Raw genomic sequence first — 26,275 nt, forward strand, 5'->3', positions numbered from 1 at the left:
TTTAAAATAGCCATTTCCCATTTTTTTAAAAGATTCTTTAACGGTACGAAGGAGTGGAGGAAAATGTCACCGGAAGCCGAGCAGCATGGATAAGGGGGAGGAATAAGCTCCCCCAATTGGGCATTTTGCGCATCAACCCTCGTTGGGAATTTTTGCCAACACGTTTGGTTCTATCTTGGGACAATTTTTAGTGAACCTAATAATTGTGCGAAACATACTGGGGATCGTCAATTAAACGTTTCTACTACCTTACTAGGATGATACGATAAGGTGTCTATCTCGTTATCTCTGCAATTATATGTGTCGGAAATGTACGGAATGGCTATATTTATTTTTTTTCTTCCGAGGGAACAACCATGTGTGTAGTTATGTTTTTGTGAGTTTCTTTTCACGCATACACTTGCTGTTGGCAGATTACATATTATCCCGTTAACACATTTTTCTTTAAATTGTGTTTGCCTCCTCCGAGGCGGGTAAAAAAGGGGGGAGGGCACAAAAACAAAGAGGGGGGTTGTTCCCAAAGGGGAAAAAATAAAGACAACAAAATAATACCGCACGATCGAAAAAACAAACAAACGCATATCAAAAATGGGAAAAAAACAAACTTGAAAAAAAAAAAAAAAAAAATACAAGATGTGTTTACTCAATTTACAAGTATAATGTGGGACGTTCTCCCTTGTAAGAACGTGATAGATGAGGATGGTTATTTTATTTATTTTTTTTTTTTTTTTCCCCTCTCATGGGGGTCTTACATAAGCTGAGTTTTCTTTCCATTACGTTTTTACAAAGGAAGAAGGAACGTAGGAATGGAAACACAAGACAGGTATTTTTCAGTTGGGCGTGGATAAGTTTTCGACGCATTGAAATTGGAGGCAGTCCTTCTCTCTACGCTGAGGGGAGACGCACTTCCCATGTATCAACTGACGGAGAAGTTGGGTGATACTCTCCGCAACATTAGTGTCCACATGGGAAATGGTAAAGTGGTTCGTTTTCACATTAAAGGATCCCTTGGTCTGACAAAAGTTACAAACACTTACAGGTTGTTGCAAAGGGGGATTTGTATTGTTAGAAATGTGCTTTGCCTTCTTGTAATAAAAGGGACTGTTTCTTGTAATACGGATTAGTTCTTTGTATCTCATTATTTCACTTCTTGGTATAATTCGTACGCAACATAGTTCATCATCTTTTGGTGGCGTTTCTTTCTGTTCGTCTGTGGGGCAATCCCTTTGTTGCGGTTTCTTCAAGGGTACTGTGTTTCCTGTCAGGAGTTGTTCATTTTTTTGGAACATGAAAATCTTGCTCATTTGACTCTCGTTCAGGTGAACCCTTTCGCAAATGGTGTCTGTGAGTTCGTTGGTGAGGCTGCTGCGGGGTAGGTACACGGTTTTTACGTTCACGCGCGTTACAAAGTTGCACGGGTTGATGAGGAATACATCATCCGATTTGGCTAACGCGTCCTGCTTGAGGGACCCGCACCGTTCACCTGTTTGACCCGACTTATCTTGCCACCCCCGGATAATATGATGCCTGCCACCCCAGTTCTGTTCCACCAGAATGCCAAGGTAGTCATTTCTCGAATTGTAAATAAAATTACTGCATTTGGCCTTTTGTTTCTGTTTTTTGTAATCCCAACATTTCATGGTCCTCTTCGAACTGTCCACAAAATAGTGGTTCTTCCCGTCAGATAAATGATTAGTTCTTCCTTTGGGATCGTTCAAAGGTTTTTTTTTTCCTTTGACCCCACTCCCAAGTGCAGCATCATCCTTTTGCACGTTATCACTAGCAGCGCCGGGGAAGTCACTTAACGTAGAGTCCTTTGAAAAATGCTCATGCTCATCGAAGGAGTTATCCTCTAAAAGCATCTGGTCAAAGTCAGACATATCGCTGGATGTACAAATTTCCTTTTCGAGATTTATATTCGCTTTTGTATCACTGTTGGGGTGAACTTGCCTACCATCATGGTCTATCCTTTTTTTTTTTTTTTTTTTCTTTTTGTCTATTTTAATTGCCTTGTTTGAAATGAATAAGACATCGAGAGCCTTGGCGTGGATAACTGTCCTGATGTCTCTCCTGCAGAGAAAGTTCTCGTCCCAAAATTTATTTCTATCAATACAGATTTTCACAAATTTAACGAACACTAGTTTCCCTTCTATCAAAACAAGGGCAAATTGCTTCTCTGAATCTGTGAGTTCGTCTAGACTTCCTTCTATGTGGTCATTATTTTTTGCGTTCCGGGTACAACCATCTCCTGTGCTTTCTGCTCTGTCGGTTGTAAATCGTCCTCCTCTTTGTTTCCATTCTCCATCAATAAGGTGGTTCTCCTTGGGAGGTATCTCCTCCTTACTGCTTCTACGCACTCGAGAACTTTCCAACTGAGGCCGGAAGGGAAGGAAATATATTTCTCCTTTTGTCCGTTCGAACAATGCATGGATACAACATTTCAGATTTTGCAAAATGCATTTTAAAATTATTTTCCAAGTCTGATCTAGGTTCTTCTTCTCTTTTCTTTCGGTAATAGTTGTGTTTTCCTTGGTTTGCATCCTTTCATCGTTTTGGATATTCTTTCCCACTTGAGGTGACTCTCTCTTAAACAAATCCAATTGGTCACCTCTGCCGATGATGATTGGATGCTCCGTTTGGCTTAGCAGAGGAAAGGTGGAATTTGGAAAGAGGGCTTCCCCCCTTTGCAAACTCTGTTTATCTGCATCTGTCAGCTCGTCTCTTGAATTTACCTTAATGGTGAGCCACTGCTTCTTTTGGAATATGTCATAATTTTTGGTGATCCTGCTTTGCGCATCGGGCGTGAGGTTTGAAATATGGATTCCTTCTCGGTCCCTATTAGTATTTGTCTGTGCCTCATTGGGGGTAGTTTGTGCCTCCCCGTTGAAATTGAAGTGCTTTTTAAAACAAATGTATAGATGCAAATGGTGCAGGTAATAGTTGATAAAAAAGCTAGCCCTCTTCAGCTCATACAGATATATCAACCACGTGGCGCTGCTGACCTTTCCTGCCAAGTCGATATTCTGTTCATACTTTTTTTCGAATGTTCTCATGTTTCTCTTAGTTTGGATGAGATTGCGTGTGACTGTTCGTCCTTCCACGTGATTTCGCTCTCTGTTATTTCTTTCTTTCTTTTCCAATCCGTTATCTATGAGGTGTTCGTTTTGGTTGTAGTTAAAGTGGATTGCATTTTGCTCATTCGATGTCACGTTACATCTGTGTTGGCTTATGTATGTGTTCATCTCGTTAGAGCACATGTGGAGGGCCCTATCATCGATCCTAAAATTTCTATCTATGCTACCATGGAATTTCGTCTGGCTACGGGACAGAGACTTAGCCGGAGGAACCTCGTTGAAGTAGCATCCTGACGTGGTTAAAGCGGGGTTATGTACATCCAAAATGGGGGAACTTTCCCATGAAATGTTCGAATTGCTCGCGGAGAAATGAGAACATCGTGCTCCATTCAGACGAACTGCATCCATGGTCGTTGTCTTTACCTCCTTGTCATTCACGTAATTCTCTCTTCTTCTCGTTGGGGGATTTTCGCTGATGGAAGGACGATGATATCCTTTACGCAGTGCTCCCTTAAATCCGTTGTATATAAACTCTCCTTCAACTTTTTTTTCCATTTCTGTGTTATAATTTAGACGTGATGAGAAAAGTGGATTAGGGTGTTCAACAACATCATGTGAGTTTCTCGTTTGGGATATCCCTCCTGCGATGTTGCAGTGGGAGTATAACTCCGGTGTGCGATGAGGAAGAATATGGTTCGTCTTATCCTCCTCTCCAACTACATCGACTTCATTTTGTACATCTACATTTATCACATGGTTGGCCCTTCCATCAAAGGGAGGGGTCCTCTTCTCACTATTTAAAAAATCTCCCTCACGAGCATACGACTTTTGCAAGCTGATTGAGCGCATATTCTTGCCGCTTCGGATGACACTACCACATCTACTCCTACTCCTACTGATACTGCTACTGCTACTGCTGTTGGTGGAGATGGAAGACCCCTTGGTAATTCTTTCGCTAATTTTTATTTCCTTCACAGGGGGGGTAGTAGTATCATCACACGTTCTCACAGTATCTCCAACGGAAGGATCATTCACTTCATTTGAGGGGGGATATTCCCCATATGGTTTGCTACAACACCTGACTTGATTTACGCTCACAGAATGAGCATCTCCATTCGATACTCTATCATGTTTATCTGCATCTTTCTTTACATCCATTTTATGAAACGATGCTACATCCCCGATGATTGAAGGGAATGTCTCCGTTGTTATTTTATATTTTTTTTGCAGGTGGTGTTGGGCATTTATTTCCTCTTCTCCTTGATCTTTTGGGGGGATCTGGTGTACCTCCGTGTAACTGCAGGAACTCATTGCAGGGGAGGAACTTCCACTTTTACGACACTCATCATGGGTTAAACGTTTTGTTTTTTTCTTGGATGATGTTGTACAAATGGTGTCGTCTCTGGGGTGTGTGCCCTTCTCAAGGTTCTCTCTATAGATATGACTCCCTGTTATGTTTTTGGAACGACTCCTTTGTGTTTGTCCTTTGGGTCTATCGACGCTATTCTCAGTGTGTCTATCAACACCCGTAATTGTAGGAGGAATTGCATAGCCTTTCATATAGCTGTCCGCATAACCACCCGTTTGGCTAATGTACCTTTCGTAATTAAAACTATAAATGGGGTCGTACAGGGTAAGTAACTCGTCCCAAACCCCCCCGTGACACACAGATGATAGTAACCTTTTGTTTATTTCCTCTGGATTTTTGAGATGACATTTTTCCTCATCGATCATATTTATCGTTCTGGTTAGTTTCTTTCTAGAATCCAATTCATTAAACAGAATCATCAGGGAGTAAAAGAGGGGGGCAAGAACCATCATTTGTTTTTCACTTACTGTGTTGTTAGGTTCCCCAGTTTGGTCTCCCCCCTCAATGGTATGTTTCTCATGGTCCTTTCTTCTTCCATTTTGCGAATTCATCACACAATTTGCATGTTCTTCATTTTTTCCTTCCTCCGTCTGTGCAACTCCCATGCAGGGTTCGAACTTGGTTAGGATTTTACCATTACGGTGCATTATCTTTAGAACGTTTGTTTTCCGCTTTTGTTGTTGCGTGTGTGCGGGGTTAGTACGCCTTGTCGATTGTGTAAGCGAGCTGTCAAAGAAGTTGGAGAGACAGTAGCAGGAGAGGCTCTCTGAACAGTGCATTGAAAAGGTTGGCACGATATCGGTTCCATCTTCACCATCACTCCCCCAATTCTGTTTACACGATTCGTCGTATTGATCGAAGCATGAATTGAGACTTGATTCTTCGAACTCATTTTGAGAGAATATTTTTTCCAGTAGTTGGCACGATGTGATGGAAAAATTGTCGATGGGTTGGTCCGCTTGACATGTCTGCCTTCTTTCATCCTCTTCGTGCGCTTCATCCTTATCCATGCGTTCGTCTCTATTTTCCTCTTTTTCGATCCCTTCCTCATTCCTGTCGATGGGTTCTCCACAAAGGGCACTGTTCATCTCCCCATTAGGAATTGGAGATCTTGTTGATAAAATCGGGTTCACCATGCAGCTGTTGGCTGATGGAGAGGAAATCAACTTACCGATGTTCATTTCTCCTAGTTTGCATTTGAGTTCACCAGTGGAGATGGCATCTTCTCTTTTATCATTGTTTATGAGACCATGGGGTTGGTTCGGGGCTGAGCACAGGAGATCTTCACTGCTACGGTTGTAATGATTTGATTTATCTGGATTGTTCGATTGGGAGGCATTTTCCCCCTTGAGACATTTCCCCTCGGGGTGTTGAAGTGAATTGCCACGTAGTTCACCCACTTGAGTGGACCAACCAGATGAAGTGGTCACATCGTTTACCCCCTTCTCATGTTGTACATCGGCTGGAGATTCGCCCGCAGTTCTTTTTTCTCCACTGATATATGTTTTTTTTTTGGTGTCTTCCTTGTCACTTGCGGAGCTCCAGTCGGTGTTTTTTTTCTCTATCATACGGTTTGACTCCCCATCATGGTAATAAGCTCCGTTTAGAAGTTTATCTTTTTCTCCGTCGAGAGAGCAGACATGCTGATTGGATGGGTCTCTTCCCTTGAGTTGGTCCGTGTGCCTTCCCTTGAGTTGGTCTGTGTGTATTCCCTTGAGTTGGTCCGTGTGCCTTCCCTTGAGTTGGTCTGTGTGTATTCCCTTGAGTTGGTCCGTGTGCCTTCCCTTGAGTTGGTCTGTGTGTATTCCCTCGAGTTGGTCCGTGTGCCTTCCCTTCAGTTGATCTGTGTGTCTTCCCTCGGAGTGATTTTTCGACATGGAGGCAACAATCGGGCGCAGTGCACCTGATTCATCGCTAACGGTGCTGACGGTACTGTCTGTGCTAACGGGATTTGCCGCGTTGGGGGTACTCACTTCTTTGTCGTCCCTATGAGCCTTCCCCTGGGCATGCTTGACAAATGTGCACTTTTCAACAGAGCCACAAAAAGAATTGTTCTCCATTGGCAGTTTGCAATAACAAACGGATAACATCATCCAGAGGATGGTAGGTAGACCTCCCTGCTTCATCGATGGTAAGGTTCTAACCTTGAGAAGTAGCTTAAGAATCCTCATAACATTTTTTAAATTTGGAAAAACTTTTAAAATACTTGAAAAGAATTCTGTGTGTTTCAATGAGTTGTTTGTATTTACAGATACATCACAAACGATGTTATTTTTCCTTAGAGTTAGGATGGGTACTCTGGCAGAATCTACCAACTGTAGCTGTACGTTATCGAAGAATGCACATTCGGATGGGTCTAGGAATGCGACATCTGCATTGCTATGTTTTTCATGGGTATTCATGGAGTACTCATTTGCAGGAATTCTGCTTCTTGCGTCGGTGGCGCGGTTATCGTTCCACTCCTCTTCGTTCTGTTTTTCCCTTTCCCCCCTCTGTCGATTCCTCTTCATCTGTACGATGTAGTTGTAAATATTGCGGAGGATATACTTGGGGTTGTAGAGGTTGGCTTGAATAACGATGTCGAGGTCGCTTGTTTTTGAGTCCACCCCGTAGGCACTAGAACCAACGGTATATATTTTGATATCACAAGTGAACAATTGTTTTATTAGTTTGGACAAAAGAGAAAAGATCTTCCGCTTCGTTCTTTTTATATCCTTCGATGGCTTTACCTTTTTGAGCAGGTCGATTAGTAGTTCTTCTGTTTTGCGTAGCAGGAGGAATATATCTGCCTCGATGACATTGCGTGGTGTGTTGTTTCCTTTATCATTTTCGTAAAGTACCGTAGTGGGCACTACTCCCATTGGGGGGCGAGGACCCATTTTAATAACATTGCACCTCTGCATTCCACAGTGAAGCAGAGGCATCAGATATATCCTTCGCTTGTCATCTAGGGTTACAGATAAACTTCTTATTCTGCCGTTTTGAAGGGGGAGGTGATTTCTGCTGGCAATGAGTTTATGGTAGTTACTTAGGATGATACAACTTTGATTCCTCTCCCTTTGAGCGACATTAGCCCAGTGAGCAGATGTCGCACTATACGCCAACTCTTTACCATTTTTCTGCCTCTTTTTTTTTTTTTTTTTTTTTTTTTTTTTCCTCCTCTTATCATTCAGGTGTTGTCCATTTTGCGGCACGTATCCGTAGGATTCCTGCACATTATTATTTGGGCATTTATTGGGTTCTTCTTTCTCGTTTTCTCTTCCCTGCAAGATAGTAACTTCCCCCTTGGTAGACTGCTTCGCACTCCTTCGCTCTATTTCGGAGAACAAACAAAAGGATGCACCCATGGTGGATGTATGCACCGTGTAGTCCTCTTTATTACTTCCATTCTCTAAAACATTTTCATGGTTCCATTTCTTAAGTTCGTTGTATTTCCTCACCATTTCATTGTAGTTTTTTGTCTTATCCCCATATTGCTGATTCGGATTTGTGTTTGAGAAGGCTAACTTTTCTTTCATCCTCTTCTTCTTCGTCGTCATTCGTTTTTCTATTTTCTTCTCCTTCGCTTTCTCTTCCTTTTGGTGTCTCACTGGTACCGATTCCCCGTTGTGGACGACTTCATACCCATTCGACAGATCCTTCCCTTTGCTAGACATCACCTTCGAATCATCACCAGGTTGGATATTTTTCCATTCAGTTTCATCTACCAACTTATCATTCGGATATATGTCATCTGTTCTAGTCTCCTTTTCCATGTGTTCACCCCTTGAACATTGTCCCTCTTTGATTTCTGCCTCTTCTACTATATTCCTATTTGGCAATGTAAAATTTTTTTTTTTCTTTTCCTTCGGGGGGTTCCTCTTCTCCAGTTTCGTCGCTTTTTCTGTTTCAACTGGGCATACCATGGGAGAGGGCTTGTCATTATGTGAAATATGCAACTGATCCAGAGGGCCAAATCCTTTATAGGAACAGCTTGAGGTAGGATTTTCCCATTGTTTATAAATTCCATTCTGACTGGCTCCATAATTTTCATTCATGGAGTTTCCCTTTGGCAAGTTCCTTTCGTCAGTTAAATTTGGAAAATGCGATGCGTTGGTAACGGTGGAAATGTTAAGAGGTGGGATGACACCCTGGGGGAGATGGTAAAAGATGCTGGGGTTGTTGTTGCCATAGGAACAAGGAAAGGTGTTCACAAGATGGTTATACTGAAAGGGATACATTACACTAAATTTGTTACTACCGTTTTGAAAATAAGTATTTCCTTCTGCATTGTATATACTCCCTTGTTCATATTGCTCATCGTTGAGATATTTCTTCTTCTTTCTTTTTCTTATGCGTACTTTGTTGTACATATCCCATTTGTATGGTTGTGTGAAGCTCATTTTTTCTCTGTTCAGTTGGTTCGTTTGATAGAAAGTGGATCGGTCTGGGTGCAGAGGGAGGAGGTTCACTCCTTGTCCGTTCGGCACCATGTGCTTGTTACCTGGAGGGTAGTTACCCCCCAAGGGGAAGTTATTTAGTCCATTTACGTAACTCCCGCCGAGGTGGCTGCTCCAATTATTGCTAGGCTGCGCATCTCTGTCGATGGTTCCAATGGGGGGGAGACCCATTTTGTTAAAAGGAACAACCAAGTGACTGTTGTACGGGAGAACATCCCATGGCGTCTTCATGCTCATGTTGTAACAACCTTCTAGGTAACCCGTATCCCTGTACAGGAGAGAATTATGTTTCAGTGGGTGATGTATCCCCTTGGCATCTGTACACTGACCACCCTTTGTATGCACATAGCGGTAGTGATTGTGAGGAGGTACAATTTTATTACATGGTTTTTTGGCACTTGGGACTGAAGTACAAAGGCTGTATTGAATATCGTAACGGTGAGAAAAACTGCTCGTAATTTTTCGATTGTCAAGCATATTGGGGGCATCCCCCCCCCCTACTGCATCTACCGAGGTAAGGAGAGATGCTTCTACAGAGACCATGTCTTCGTTGTTCATTCCTATGGCACTGCTACCTATGTCCGTGTAATTATTCCAATCGGTTCCACCACTGGGATAGGTATTCACTCTACATTGCTTTCCGTACGGGAGGAGGGTATTGTCATTGGAGGGTCTACCCGGCTGTTCAAGTAACCGATACGATTGCTCAGGGTAACCTCCAAAACTTTGATGAGGATAACCTCCATACGTTTGATGAAGTAGCCGAAGTGGTTTATTTCTGCGTGGTTCGTTTTGCCTCCATGGAAAGAAGCTCCTTTGCCCGTTTGTGAAGTTGTTCATGTGGCCCACTCGATTAGGGTTGCCAAAGTTGTGCGCACCGCCGATCCAACTCATGGTGCTCATTGCGCTCATCATATTATTATCATGCGCACGTTTAAAATGGTTAAAGGGGAGTTCCCTGTTGAATGCGCCATCTTCATTTTCATCTCTCCATAGATCTTCCATGAAGAGGGTGGTGGCACCAGGGGGGTAGTTCTTCCATTTTAAGTGTCTGGGTGGGAACCCCTTTCTGCGTATTCGCTGGGGCAGTGCGCCCCTGTTTATGTGGCCTAGACGATTCGTGTTGCTGATTGGGTTCATTCGATTTACGTAGTTCATGTGGTTAATGCAGTTTACGTAATTGGCATAGTTGTTCGATACGTAAGTGCTTACGTTGTCGCTGAGCATGTCTACTGGGTAGTCGTCCCCATCATGCCTGTTGTGATTGTAGGAGGTGCAGTGGTTTGGACTTGCGCTCCGGTGCGTATTGACCCTTTGGTGGCTTCTATTATCTCCTCCGTTGATGCTTATGTCCATTTCTTCGTGAACACTCCTGCCATCACCAAGGGGTACATTAACAAAAGACTCTTCTCCCCCAGGAGCGCTACTCTGTTCTTCCTGAATCAATACATTTTGTGCATTAGAATTATCTTCTCTCCTGCATCTGTATTCTTTTGTATAATCCATATTTGATAAATTTCTTGGGGTGCAAAATCCATGGTTTAGGGAAAGTGGGTTCATGATCCTCTTGGCATAATTTCCTACTGACCTGTAGATGATGGGATTCATGGGTAATGGATCGTTTACATTAATCTGCTGGGATTGTGAATGATCCTTCTTTCCTTGTTTCTGCTTGTGTGTCCCTTTCCTCGGGGGCATCGGTGGGGCACACGGTTCGTTCATACTGGGTTCGTTCATACTGGGTTCATCCATACTCGGTTCATCCATACTCGGTTCGTTGCTACCAAATGAGGTATTTCCCGATTGGCTTCGATCTACCTTCTGCACGCTCGCGTTAGACGCCTTTTTCTGTGGAGTTGAAGTAGAATCCATCACCCCTTCCTCTTCCCCCTTGTTGCTTTTCCGTGTAACATCTTTTTTGGATCCCTTCTTCTGGTTACGTTTTTCGTCCAAGTGATATTCAACCTGGGGAATTCCCATGGGAGATAATTCATTTACCTCATTTCCATGGTGGTAGGATCTTCCTTCCACGGGAGACTGACCTATTTCATTTTGTTTTGCTGAGTTGATTACGTGGCCCGTGGATTTAAACCCCTCGTTTGTATTCATCTCTTCAGTATAATTTTTTTTTTTTTTTTTTTTTTTTTTTTTTTTTTTTTTCCCACCTGGTATACTTAGCTTGTTCAGATTATCTGCGTTGAGCAATTCGTCACAACTTCCTAGTGATAGTTTCTCTATATCATTTTCCGTTCCATTTATCCTTTCGACATTCATGATTTCCCCGGATTTATTTACATTCGACGTCGGTGATATAGCACGTGCATTGGGGAGAGCCCTTCCTTGCGATGTGGGTTCCCCTCTGTGATTACCTCGTGTCTGGTCATCTCGCGTGTTTAGGCGATTATCCGGCTGCTGTGCTCCATCCCTGCTGAGTTGGGATGGTTCAAGTTGGTTGCACTGAAGATTACTCAGTTTTCCACGTTCAGTGATGTTTTCAATTTTTGCGTTGTCTTCACCATTGGTGGGAAGGGAACGTTTGCTCTTCCTCCTCTTTTTGTTAGCCCCCCTTTTGTTACTACTTTTCTGTTCGGCCTCCCTTCCTTCGTTCGTTCCTACTAGCATGTTTGAATCATCCAAGGTGTTCAATTCAACTGTTCCTATGGAATCATTTGCACTTTTAAAAACTGTGCTATTTTGATCCCGTTTTTTCTGGCTAGCTCTATTCAAAGGGGTTAAAGTGGGTTCTTTCGACAGAATGGAAACAATAGTTTCCTTCCCCTGATAAGCCGTCCTTTGGGGGGTTTTCTTAGAAATGTATTTATAATTTATTTGTGAAGGAGATGTACTGAACGTGGACGACTCGCTACATGCATCATCTATAGGAACACGAAGTTGACTCTGTTCATTTGGAATCGAACTAAGGGTGGCATTATCAAACTTGATATTCTCAAAAGGTATCTGTTCATTTGGTAGTTCATAAGTGGGTTCTGATTGATTAACTGGATTACCTACCTCTTGGAATTTGTTCAAATGGGAATGCCTTTTTTCTCCTTTCGTTTTTAGTTCATTTTTTATCTTGTAACTCCCTCCATGTGCTTGGTTAGACATACTTATACCTTGAGTAGACACCACCATGTCATCCTTTCGGTCTACTGAGATGTCTTCCTTTTTTCGACTGGCGTATTTTTTGTTAGAAGAATTTTTACTATTATGGCTGTTTCCGTTTATCGAGGGTAGGGATAGTGGAGTTTTCCTTCCAGCGGGAGCACTTCCACTTGGCAAGGTATTCGTTCTGCTATCATCCATCTTATATTCGCATCTGTTTGTACCATTTGGAGGGAATATATTTTCAGGAGGTACTAACCGTTGGGGCTGTTGTGCGTTCGGTTCGCTTCGACTTTGCATCCATTCTCCGTTCGTCAGGATAGTGCTGAATTTACTATCGTTCTTTTGTGATTTTCCATTCTTCTGGGATTCTTCCTCCTGATTAACTTGTACGTTGTGCCTGGTGGGAAAGTTTACGTGTACACCATCCGCCACTTCGTTAGGCGTTTCGCTATCCACCTCACTGTCTCCATTTTCCTTCTTTTTTTTTTTTTTTTTTTTCCTCTTTTTTTTCTTGAGGAAATCTTTTATGTCGTTCAGAATGGGTAATTTCAGATGCATTTTGTGTTCTAGCTTCTTTTGCTTTATTTTGGCTAGCTGGGAATGTTCCCTTGAGTGTTCTTTCGGGGTGTTATTCCCTTGACAATTACTGTTGACGCTGACCTCGTTATGGGTTTCCGAGTCCTCACCACTTCCTTCATCATGTGGTTGGTATGGTGGGTGAAGAGCGGGACGGGTTCTTCTACCTAACACAGTTGTATCTTTTCTCTTATGTATCTTGTGAATTGTCTGATGCGTCGCACTAGGTTGATTGTCTTTTCTGCGGGTATTTTCTTCATCATGGAGAGACGCATGTTTCGGGTGGAGTGTGTAAGTTACGAGCGAAGTGGGACATTCCTTCTGCATATACCTCGACAAAGGGGTGACAGAAGTGAAGGTGGGTTCTACTACCTCCGTGCCCTTTTGGTTCTCATTCTGTGATATTCCTTTTCTGAACTCAAGACTGCTAAACTTGTTGAAGCGGCTTAGGTTATACAGAATTTTATTCACTTGGTTCACTTTTTTTTTGTAAATGCTGAGCTCCCTCCTGCGTTCCTCGCTGGGGTCGACTCGACGGGGGCGATGATCATGGTCCAGGGGGCGCCTGTCATATCTGTTATCATCATCACCAACGGACCAATCATTCTCTTGACCCTCGTCAGCGTCTTTCTCACCCCCCCTGTTGTTGGGACTCGAAGCATATGTGCTTTCTGCGGATTCGTCTCTTTGCGCATCTACTTCAGATGCAGGGGTTCGTGGCTTTCCTCTTCTCCTCTTCAGGTTTACCTTCAATTTCCCCTTTTCATCCTCGCAACGCGACATATCTTCTTTATCACCACGGAAGTTGCCTTGTACCTGTTGTGATTCCGTGGAGTGGGTTAACACATTGATTGCTTTCTTTGCTCCTTTATTTTGTTTCTTCCAAATGATTCGATCAGTGCGCTCCTTCTTGTTCATTCTACTTGATGTGCAATTGGTTACATCTTCATTCATCAGATAAACCTCTGACGTGTGTGCATCCTTCTCTTTGTGAGTGGAAGCACCTGAAGAATTTCTCTTGGTGTCTCTTCTGAGCACACACTTGAGCACACGTCGATGGCTGTGCGTGTGTGTGTTCTGTTGCGGTTCCCGTAGACACCTTTGGAGGGGTTCTTCACTGGGTTCTGTTTGCCTGGGGAGGCGACTTGAGGAACCACTCCCATGGCTATTGAAACTTCCGGTACGGCTACCTCTATCAACTATCGAAGCGGAATGTGGGTCCCCGTCTTCAGCTTCCATTATTAAATTAAAATCTATGTTCTCTCTCATACGAGTGGTTGAATGTATATGGGTTGGAAGAAAGGGTTTGTATGAACGAAGGTTGCGACTGAACCACTCATTTTTTTTTTTTTTTTTTTTTTTTTTTTTTTTTTTTTTTTCCTTCTTGTGATTTATACTAGTTAATGCACGAAAAGAAGTGATTTCCTTGCGTATGGTTGTTTTATCGCTGATGAGCATTCCTGCGGTTGTTGATCCGACGGAGAGAGCACTGACTATTTGGTTGTTCAAATACCGTTGCTGCTCCTTCGGTTTGTCGCTTTTGGGGAATGCCCCTGGATTTGCTCGTTTCGAACAGGTTTGTTCTGCTTGGTTTGATTTCTTTTTTTTTTTCTTCTCCGAGGGGTTACTTGCTGATTTCTGCGCAGAACATTTCCCCTTCGGGGTCAGTTGATTTTCTCCGTTTGTTTTTTTTTTTTTTAACTTTATATGGTAATCTGTTTTTTCATTTTTTATTTTGTATTTTTAACCATTGCCTTTTGGCTTGATGAGGTGTAAAATTCATGCGGTCCTCTCGAGGATGGATAAAGTAGAACCGTTTAATGTGATCCGCTCATTTGTGGATGAGTAGATATCTCCGGAAGGAATATCATGGGAAGGCGTGACTTGTACAGCGTTGCCTTCACAAAGTGCGTCTGTCAGTTTTCTTCTTCCGTCGACTGGGCACACCGTTCCTTGGGGGAGCCTCGTCGGTTGGAGGGCGGGGTATTTTGTGGAATCCGCTGGAGAACGCGATTGAGTGCGTCTTGCGCACTGCCTGTGCGATTCCGCTGTCACTTTCCCCGTTGCTCCTTCCTCCTGGGTGTGAAGCTCCTCTTGCCCTTTCCTTCCTCGAAGTTGAATGTGTTTAAAGGTTTCACAAAATGAAATGGGCCTTTTTCCAATTGGGGGAATCCAAACCTTGAACAATACGATGTTGATGCCTCTTCATTTTTTTTTTTTTTTTTTTATATATATATATATATATTTTATTTTTTTGCAACTTGTTTTCGTTACTTTATTAACTTTAAATTTGTTGCTTGTGCCGATATTACCTTCGTCGCAGTGGCTTATCGTTGCAGTCACAATGAGTACGGGATAATATGACGTCGTCCCGGAGCACCTTTTTATTCTTCATCGCTTTTATGTGCGTAGCACTTGCGTACCTCTCAACCGTACTTTTTTTTTTTTTTTTTTTTTTTTTTTTTTTTTTTCCACCTCCGATTTATTTATACACGTTATTTTTATGTTAAAAAATTTTCTTTCTTTTTTCGCATCATCTCATACGGGGTGATCGTCAAAAAAGTGTTTCCTTCGTGGAAAACTTCGACGGTGAATTTTTTTTTTTTTTTTTTCTTTTAAAGAGGAGGCTCTACTTCGTTACCCTTATGTGTACTCATGAGGGGGGAGAAGCGCGTACAGGGAAATACATAAGGATACGTACCGGTACGTAAAAATAGGTACCGTTGGCATGTGGGAGTTATACCGGAGTTATTATTCGTCCGTGAACGAGTACATAGCTCCTGCGTGTGAGGACTTACAAAAGGGGAATAAAAAAACTGAGGGAGTTGCGAACAGGAACAGAGGTGAATAAGAAAAATGGAAAATATTGGTACAATGTAAATTTACTCCCCTCCCCTTATAAAAGAAAGGAAGTAGAAGAATTATATGTAACTCTATACAAGCCTATGTAACCGCTAGTTGTACAGTTAAGCTGAGTTTGCATTCTCACACACATGTACACCACAAAGAGCGACTCTGCGAATTTAAGGCATCCTCCTTACATTTAGGATTACCGAGCGAATTTTGTTTCCCCCCTTTCCCTTCCTTTATGTGGTATTCCCCTAAAATTCCATTTGGAACATTTGCAAACTGTGGAATTAGAATTTCATCATCCACTGTCCTTTTTTTTTCCTTGTGCGCGCAACTCCTTCCTTAAAAAAATTTTCTTTATATTTGCGACCTTTTGCAACTGTAATATTCGAATTTCATCATCCACCGTCCTTTTTTTTTTTTTTTTCAATAAAAAAAAAAAAAAGAAGACAAAAAAAAAAAAATAATAATGTTCTTAAAAAAAGAAGAATGTTTTTTTTTTTTCTAAAAACAAAAGGGTGTCCTTTCACCAAAAAAAAAAAAAAATTTTCAAACAAAATGAGAATAAAATATGGAAGAAAGAATTTTTTTTTCTTATCTATAGGCTCTCATATTCATTATACACTGAACATATGAGCACAATCAAACAATACAAAAAAAAAAGAGGACAAAAAGGGTATGAAACCAATATTCTTTTTTCCAAAACATTTTACACTCCAAGCATATATATTTTTCCCTTATCACGAGACTACGTCAAAATTATTTGTGTGCGTGTGTCTGTTCTTTGAAATAAAATTCTCATCTGAATATAACACATTATTAATGAAGGTTTTCATCCATTTCAAACTCCTCAAAAAAACACCTTCATTCTCACAGAGTGAAACTTTTAATTTATATCCTTAATCTTAAACAATAAACCCTAAACCCTGAACCCAAAACATCTAAACCCTGAAACCTAAACCGTCAACCCTAAAACATAAGCCATGAACCCTAAACACTGAACCTTAAATCATAAACCCGGAACCTAAACTTGGAACACGTTCCATTGGAACACTTTCCATAAGAACCTCTTCCTTAGGAATCTGTTCTTCTTCCATAAATTCCGATCCCATGAATTCTCGAACCAAAAGTTCTAGAAAATCCTTCTGGTTCAATTGTGTGTCCCCTTTTTGACATTCATCCAACACTTCAAAATGAATTTCAATAATCGTTCGACGATTCACGCGACCAGAACGTTTCGTTCTTGTTGGAGCAGATGGAGGTTTTCGTTCCTTTACCAAACGATATTCATGTGAACTATCTTGCTGCACATGATCAAGGACTTGTTCTTGTACGGATGGACCAGGAATTTCAGTAGGAGATCTTCGGAAACGCGGTCCTCCTTTACCAAGAGGACCAAAATACTAAAGAAAAAAAAAAAAAAAAAAAATGAGAGGATATTTTTGCTGAAGATTGTGAAATATTCTTTTTACACATTTATTTTATTTTATTTTTTTAACCATTTAAAAATTTTTTTTTTTCCTTTTAACCATTAAAAAAAATTTTTTTTCCCATTAATTTTTTTCTTCTTTTTTATTAATTTTTCTTTTTTTTAATCTTTTACCTTCCAAAGGTAATAAGCCATAACAGAAAGACCAATAGAGACAGGAGCCAAAGGAAGAAAAGGGGTAAGAAGATCCATAGGAAGGATGGGACAAAGTGTATTCGCTAGTGTTTGCTGCATATGGGTTTGTTTCGTTTTGAGCAGTGGTTCCACTTTTTGCTTTACATTGTCAGTGCCAATGAGGCAATCATCATAACCTCCTTCTGTGCACACAAAACAAGAATTATTATTGCTGCATTTAGATGATGCTTTCATAATGTCTTTACTTTTGCTAAAAGCGTATTTTATGCCCGCATTTACGCTACATTGAGGATGTACCTCAGTTTTTTTCTTCGTTTCTGCCAAGCCTTTTAATTGTTTTGCATATTCTTTAAGAAATAAACAACCCATCGTTTGTTCAAACGATGGGCCATTGAACTGGCCCTTCTTTTGGCCGTTGGGACGGCCATTACCATGGGTATAAATGTGCTGCAGTCCTGAAGCAAAAAGCAAACAAGCTGCTTTATTTGTTTTGCCTTCTTTAGTGCCATTATCCCAATTGCTTTCTTTGCAGAAGTCGGTAACCTTCGACTGCTTGTCAGAATTCGTCATATGCTTTAGGAGGTTCGTTAATTCATTTTCAGCGGCACTGTTTATGTCACTCTGATCATTAAAGATGAAGGGAAAGAAGAAAAAAAATATATATATATAGATATATACATTTATACATATATATACATCTACATATATATACATACATACATATATACACATATACATATATACACATACATATTCATATACATACATATACATACATATACATATATATACATATATATACATATATACATATATATATATATATATATATATACATTTATGTATGTATATATGTAGTTGTCTACCGCGCCTTACCCAAGATGACGTTGTTCCGGTTGAGGTTGCTTGTCCATTTTTGATCTTCAGTTTTTGTTTGATTGCGCATTGGAGTTGAGTACAGAAATGGTTGTCCATTTTAGTGATAGTAGTTAATGTTTCTTTCATTTTGGTGTTAATGTTGGATTGATTTTCTTCGTTGTTGAGGAGTTCGTCCATTTTAGTCTTTACTTCAGTTGCGTTATCAGTACAACTTTGTCCATTTGGCAGTGTTGATGTTCCAATGAGGTCTTTATGAACGAGAAGGTTGCAACCACTAAAATCTGGTTCTCTTGTGCAAATAAAACAATTATTATTATTACCACCACTACCAGAACACGAAGTCGGGGACAAAGTATTACTTCCATTCCCTGCAACAAACATTCTTTGTACTGTTTCCTCACCAATGGGACAACTTGTGGCCGTTTCTTTTTTTATTCTATCAGCATAAAGATTAAGTGCTGCGCACATCATAGATTGTTTAAAAAACTTATCATCAGCCTCTGCATTTGCATTATTGGTGACGCCCTTGGCGTCACCTTGAACCTCAGAAATGTATTTTAACCCTGCTGTGATATGATTACAAGCTTTTCTTTCAACACTATGTTCATTACCATCACCAAAGCCTCGGCATGGACCATCAGTTTTGGTTGCATTGTTCTTTCCATTCTCCTCGATCTTGTTAAACAACTCTGTCAGTGTTGTCTTAACAGCCTTATCCCAGAATTCACACTATAAAAAAAAAAAAGAAAAAGAGGTTATATATATGTAATTGGTAGGTTGTGTAGTATCATGTTGGTGTAATATGCGGTTGGTGTAGTATCCGGTTAGTGTGTAGTATCCGGTTAGTGTGTAGTATCCGGTTGGTGTAGTATCCGGTTCCTGTCTGCGAGGAATTTTTCCTTTCCCCCCCTTCCTCAACTAAAGCTAACCCTGGAACCTTATTCTAATACCCCTAAAACCTTTATTCCAATAACCCTACAACCTTATTCTAACACCCATACAACCTTATTCTAATACCCATACAACCTTATTCCAACACCCATACAACCTTATTCTAATACCTCTACAACCTTCTTCCTAAACCCGGAATCAGAAAAATGTTTTTTTTTTTTTTATTCCTTTAATTCCTTCTACCCCTCAGGATTGTGTTGGTGGTAGTAATACTTACCCAAGTCTTGTTAACAGTACCACTATTCCCTGCTTTGTTGTTGTTGAACCATTTGGGTGCGGCACATTGGAGTTTGGCACATAAAGACTCGGCTTTGTTTATGTCCTTCATGGTGGTAGTTAAGGTGGTTTTCATTTCGTTTTGAACTGGTGTTAATTTGTCCGTTACTTTCGCTTTCGGGGTGGTGCCAGTTGTGGTAATTTCGCAGTCGTCAATGGTGGCATCATTCCAATGGCAAGAGACACATTGTCCCTTGCCACCATTGCAATTAACATTATTACTTAAATCTTTACCACCAACCTCAAAAGCCTTCTTTATTCCAGCTTCTATTTCACATTTCGCGTCGTTTTTCATTTTCTTTGCATAAAAATGAAGTAAGAAACAACCCATTGCTAGTTTCAAAGATGCGTTCTTATCCAAAATTTTACCGTTAGATGTTGTGGACTCTGAAAGTTGCTTCAGTTTTTCGAAACCTGCTGTAAGATGTTGGCATGCCTTCTTTTCGGGGTCGGTGGGTGTTCTATTTTGGCCATTATCATCCATTTCATTACATCCATTTCCACTCCCTGTTCCATTACTGTCCTTCATTGCTTGTGACAATGCTTGCCACAACTTATGAACCTCGCCATTTGTTCCATCCCAAAAGTTGTCCTGTATAAGTGGTGATAAAATATATATATATATATATATATATATATATATATATATATATATATATATATATATATATATATATATATATATATATATACATACGTATATATGTATATGTACATATGTAGACACATACATACATGTATACACATATACATATACATAAATGCATATATGTGTGAACATATATGTGTAGATGTATATTTGTATACACCTATACACATTCTTCCCCCCATTCTACTCACTGCAGTTGTATTCGAGTGTTGTCCGTTTGATGAATTTAAGTGGGATGCTATACATTGTAAACCATCACATAATTTTTCCATTTTATTTATGTTAGTTATGATGGACTTAGTGTCGGGGTCATTATTATTGACAATTCCTTCCACTTTGGTCTTCGCAGTTTTTGCTGGGGTTGCACTACTATTTATGGTAATGTTGCAAATCTTATATTCCTCCTCTTTCCATTGGCACGGAACACAAGGCTCCGTGCCACTGACATTGCAAGTGGACATCTTCTGATACCATGAATCAAATGCTTGTTTTATCCCAGCATCAATAAAACAAACAGCTTTATCTTTCATGTGTTTTGCATAAGCGTGAAGTAAGAAACAACCCATCGTTTGTCTCAACGATGGGTTCTTCTTCGACAGGATACCATTGTTTCCTGTTGTCGAAGTACCCTCGTATAGTGTTTTTAAACCGGCATGCAAATAATTGCATGCCTTCTTTTCAGGGTCAGTGGCAGTTCTGGCAGTGCCACCGGCACTGCCAGTGGCACTGCCATCATCCATTTGATTACATCCATTTCCTTTAGTACCGTTACCCCCATCTATATTCATTGCTGTGGACAGTTCTGTCCACAATGCCTTGACATCCTTTGTCCAAAAGTTGTTCTGTATAAGGTGATGGTAATATATGTGTATGTTCCTGTGCACACTTACCTTGCTTTTTTGCGTTGATGCATCCATCTTCATCCATAGGTGTTTCATGCAATCTAAATATTTACATAAGTTGCCGTTGCTGGCGTTGCTATGCTTGTCTTTGATGCATGATGTTGCACGAGCTACAGGATCGACTAATTTCCGTAATGCCCCTAACCTCCCTCCTCCTAATAAGTCTATAATTCTATCACTTTTACAATTCTCTTCTTGCCCATCTTCCTTCTGTTTTTGATGATCATTACATTTCATCCACTCTACTATATTACCTACCCCCATAATACCGCCCCTACCCGTGGGTTGCTTTGCACCATGTAACCAAGCATCAACTGTGGGACCAATAAGCTGCTCCATTTTTTCCATATCGTCAACCTTAACCCAGGAACATATGCTATTCACATTGGGCACAGTACCTTGACTTCCCCCTTTCTTCATATTATCTGAGATAATTTCTAGCATTTTTTTTGCATCACATTTATTTCCCAGGATTCTTAATATAATACTATGCCCCACTATACATCTTAAATACTGTTCCCACTCCTCCTTCCGAGTCACCCCATTTTTCTCCTTCCCCTGCTCATCTAATCCTGCCATCCAGTTCACAATCATCACGGGTACTCGGCATATTTGCTTCATGTGATCTTCTTTCCCCTTTTCCCCGGGGTAACTCAAAGTCGAACATGCACGGGGGACACTCCCCTTGCCGTTCCCCCAATTCATGTAGGACTTGAGTTCCTGGAACATTTCCTGCACCTTCGACTCCACATCACCCTAAAAGTAAAAAGGACAAAAGGACAAAAAAATGAAATAATTAGGGGCACATACATACATACATATATGTGTGAAATTTATGCAAATTCTTAAATTTTACAGAACAAATATATATGTGGATCGAAGAAGAAAGCTGCTTCTTTTTTTTTTTTTTCTTCTTTCCTGTTTTTTTTCTTTTTTTTTCATTATTTTTTCTTCTTTTCTTAATTTATTTTTTACTTCCTCTTGGTTGTCGAGTTGTGGTATGTAGTTTCCGGTCCCAACTATCCGTTTTTTTCCCATGCCATCCTGTTGGCGTAGTAACGGTTCCCACCATCCGCTGGGTGTAGTATCCGGTTTCCTCCTGCCATCCGGGATTTGCCTTCCTGTCTGCGAAGACTTCTTCCCTCAGGTAGTATGCCTGCGGCATTCATCGGGGGGTTTTGTGTAGTATCCCGTTTTTGTGTGCGAGGAGTTTTTCCTTTCCCCCCCCTTAAAGTAACTAAAACTAACCCGGAAACCTTATTCCAACACCCCTAAAACCTTAAGCCTAACCCCCAGAAACCTTACTTCTATACCCTAAAACCTTACTCCTATACCTTAAAACCTTATTCCTACATCCCTAGAACCTTATTCTAACATTCCTACAACCTTATTCCAACACCCTCACAACATTCATTCCAACACCCTCACAACCTTCATTCCAACACCCCAACAACCTTCTCCCTATACCCTGAACCTCATTCCAATATCCTACAACCTTATTCCTATACCCCTAAAGCCTTATTCTAATACCCCTACAACCTTAATTCCAACACCCCAACAACCTTAATTCCAACACCCCAACAACCTTAATTCCAACACCCCAACAACCTTAATTCCAACACCCCAACAACCTTAATTCCAACACCCCAACAACCTTATTCCTGAACCTGGAATCTTACTCCTATATCCCCAAAACCTTCCCCCTAAACCCGGAATCCAAATTCTAGCACCCCCACCACCTTATTCCAACACCCTTAAAACCTTTTCATCTTCCAAGCCCACCTTTTTTTTTTCTTTCTCTTTTTCTTTTTTTCCGCGAAAAAAAGAAAATCTTTTCCCAGAAAACTAAATGGAAGGCCAAGTCGCTATCCTCGTACCCAAGAACCTTAACCTTAAAAATACAAAATTTCCCACATACACAGCCTAAGAATGAGAAATCTTATACATATACTCACAAAATGCGAAATGTTACATATACCGTAAAATATTATATCCCGCAACCTAAATGAAAAATCCTACACATATACACCGTAAAATATTATAAATCTCGCAACCTAAAAATACGAAATCTTACACATACAACCCTAAAATATTAAATCCCGCAACCTAAAAATGCGAAATCTTACACACATACACCGTAAAATATTATAAATCCCGCAACCTAAAAATGCAAAATCGTACACATATACACCGTAAAATATTAAATCCCGCAACCTAAATATGAAATCATACACATACAACCCTAAAATATTAAATCCCACAACCTAAATACGAAATCTTACACATATACACCCGTAAAATATTATAAATCCCGTAACCTAAATACGAAATCTTACACATGTACACCCGTAAAAATATTATATCCCGCAACCTAAAAATGCGAAATCTTACACATGTACACCGTAAAATATTATATCCCGCAACCTAAATGCGAAATCTTACACTTGCACCGTAAAATATTATATCCCGCAACCTAAATGCGAAATTTTACACATATACACCGTAAAATATTATAAATCCCGCAACCTAAATACGAAATCTTACACATATACACCGTAAAATATTATATCCCGCAACCTAAATACGAAATCTTACACATATACACCGTAAAAATATTAAATCCCGCAACCTAAATACGAAATCTTACACATATACACCGTAAAATATTATATCCCGCAACCTAAATACGAAATCTTACACATATACACCGTAAAAATATTAAATCCCGCAACCTAAAATACGAAATCTTACACATATACACCGTAAAATATTATAAATCCCGCAACCTAAAAATGCGAAATCTTACACATATACACCGTAAAAATATTATAAATCCCGCAACCTAAAAATCCGAAATCTTACACATATACACTGTAAAATATTATAAATCCCGCAACCTAAAAATACGAAATCTTACACATATACCCCGTAAAATATTATAAATCCCGTAACCTAAATACGAAATCTTACACATATACACCGTAAAAATATTATAAATCCCGCAACCTAAATACGAAATCTTACACATATACACTGTAAAATATTATAAATCCCGCAACCTAAAAATACGAAATCTTACACATATACACCGTAAAATATTATATCCCGCAACCTAAATACGAAATCTTACACATATACACCGTAAAAATATTAAATCCCGCAACCTAAATACGAAATCTTACACATATACACCGTAAAATATTATATCCCGCAACCTAAATACGAAATCTTACACATATACACCGTAAAAATATTAAATCCCGCAACCTAAATACGAAATCTTACACATATACACCGTAAAATATTATATCCCGCAACCTAAATGCGAAATCTTACACATATACACCGTAAAAATATTAAATCCCGCAACCTAAAAATCCGAAATCTTACATGTACACCCCATACGCATTCATTCATACAATCATTTTTTTTTTTTTTTTTTTTTTTTTTTTATTTTCAATTTTTTCTTCATTTTTTTTTTCCCCTTGCGAAAAATATTTTTTCTTTCTTTTTTTTTTTTCTTTTTTTTATTTTTTATTTTTTATATTCTTTTTTTTCTTTTATATTCTTTTTTTATGCAATTTTTTTCTTTCTTCGTTCATTTATTTTCCTTCTTTCTCTTTTATTTCTTCCTTCCTTCCTTTTCCTTTCCTTTCTTCTTTTTTCTTTTTTTTGCTTTTTTTTTTTAAAAAATACAATAATAATGAGAACGACAAATAATAATGATAATAATAATGACAATGATAATGATAATGATAGGGATAATAATAATGATAATAATAATAATTATTATAATAATAATTATAATAATAATAATAATGATAACGGCAAATAATGATAATAATAACGACAAATAATGATGATAATAATAATAATAATGATAATAATAATAATAATGATAATAATAATAATAATGATAATAATGATAATAATGGTAATAAGGACAAATAATGATAATATTAATAATAATAACAATAATAATAATAACAATAATAACGACAAATAATAATATTTATAACAGTAACATTACTTACCGGAATGGTTACGGCTTGGCCAGGTTGTCCATTCTGTGAGGAGGAACTCAAATATTGTTTCCATGCTAGTCTTAGGTCGTCTCCCTTCTTATCACTTGCTTTTATTTCTTGAGATGGCTGGTAGTTGGGGGAGCATGGATCAGATTGTGCTGCTGTTGCTGCTGTTGTTGTGGTTGTGACAGGTGTTGATACTGTTTGTTGTAGTGGTGTTGGTGTTGACGTTGGTGGTGGTTGAACTGATGATGTAACAGGTGTTGTTGTGGTTGTTGTTGTGGTTGTGGTTGATGATGGTGTTGGTAGTCCTCTGCTTGGAGGGGCAGGAGCACGAGGAGGAAGAAGAGGAGGAGGGATGCTTTCAGGGAGACCTAAACCCTTTAAAATTTTTTTATGTTCGTCACAACCCCCCTGAGCTTGACTTCCTCCCCCTTTTATTAGTCTCATAACTTCCTTATCCTTCACCATCATTTGATAAATAACTCCTAATACGCTCGCCGTGCCTTTCAATACTTTCATGGGCTCCAAAAACCCCAATTCACATCTCCCACAAACAGAAGTTCCCCTGTATCTTTTGTTCCTGCTATTCATTATATTGTAAGCGCCATTTACAGCATTCTTATTATTACAATGATTAGATAAGTAAAGTGTGGACCATAAGTTCAATATTGTGCAGTGAACAAATTCCTTCATTTTATCCTCAATTTTCCCCTCTGTACATTTATGTCCTCTAATTCCCTTTATATCTAGTAAATTCTTCACAATGAATGTGCACACTTCCTTCTCCGTCGACTCACTAATTCCTGCGTTTGCGCACATTCCTTCAGCAGTGCTCTCATTCACCGTACTGTTCATGTCAGTAATAATTTCTCTTACCACATTGACCATTATCTCACCTAATTCCGCCTATAGAATAAAGTGACATATATATATATGCATATTTTCACGCATATACATGGAGTATATATATATATACATGCACAGGCAAATATATGTATACTTCGTGCACATAATGCAATTATTATGAAAAATCGGACACAAGCGTAATTCTACACACATATATAGAACAACATATTAATAAAGTGAAGATGTAGTTTAGGTTATATGATTTTACCTCCTTTGAAACACCCTTCTTTTGCTTACTGTCCTTTTTCCCCTGTAGCCACTGGGCCATTAGAATGCCAAACATACCCTTCGCTCCTCTCAGCTTCCCCATTTTTTCTCTCCTACAATAATAAAAAATATGTAACAATCTACACTTTCAAAAAAAAAAGATGTAAAATATACAGAGCCTTCCTTCTTTGCCTGTTCTTGTATAGATGTCTTATTTTTGATAAAAATATATAGTTAAATGTTGGATAAATTCTGTTGTGTACGGATGTGCAAGATTCCTGTTCAAACTGCTATCTTCGTAATCTCAAAGCGTATGTCCGATTCGATTTGGATGTCCGAGTTTTCCCCCTTTGTCCCATTGGTCAGTAGTTTCTGGTTTGCTCAATTACAGGTTGGTCTATATTTTCCGGTAGCTGTGTAATATCCGGTTAGTATGT

At 39.5% G+C, this 26,275-nt stretch overlaps 2 protein-coding genes across 2 annotated transcripts; both read right to left on the reverse strand.

The window, feature by feature from the left end:
• Nucleotides 1–830: 830 nt before the first annotated feature.
• PKNH_0514000 (erythrocyte membrane-associated antigen, putative) lies at nt 831–14,024 on the reverse strand (the record flags this gene model as incomplete). The annotated part of the gene is made up of 1 exon (XM_002258235.2): nt 831–14,024. One exon carries the CDS (start codon nt 14,022–14,024, stop codon nt 831–833), a length of 13,194 nt encoding a protein of 4,397 aa, XP_002258271.1.
• A 2,396-nt stretch (nt 14,025–16,420) lies between these two features.
• Nucleotides 16,421–25,941, reverse strand: PKNH_0514100 (SICAvar, type I; the record flags this gene model as incomplete). The annotated part of the gene is made up of 7 exons (XM_039113910.1): nt 16,421–16,819; nt 17,020–17,661; nt 17,917–18,648; nt 19,088–19,738; nt 19,987–21,453; nt 24,732–25,631; nt 25,840–25,941. 7 exons carry the CDS (start codon nt 25,939–25,941, stop codon nt 16,421–16,423), a joined length of 4,893 nt encoding a protein of 1,630 aa, XP_038969520.1.
• Between the last annotated feature and the right edge of the window lie 334 nt (nt 25,942–26,275).

This window comes from Plasmodium knowlesi, assembly GCF_000006355.2.
Source record: "Plasmodium knowlesi strain H genome assembly, chromosome: 5".
In the NCBI taxonomy this organism is placed as follows: Eukaryota; Apicomplexa; class Aconoidasida; order Haemosporida; family Plasmodiidae; genus Plasmodium; species Plasmodium knowlesi.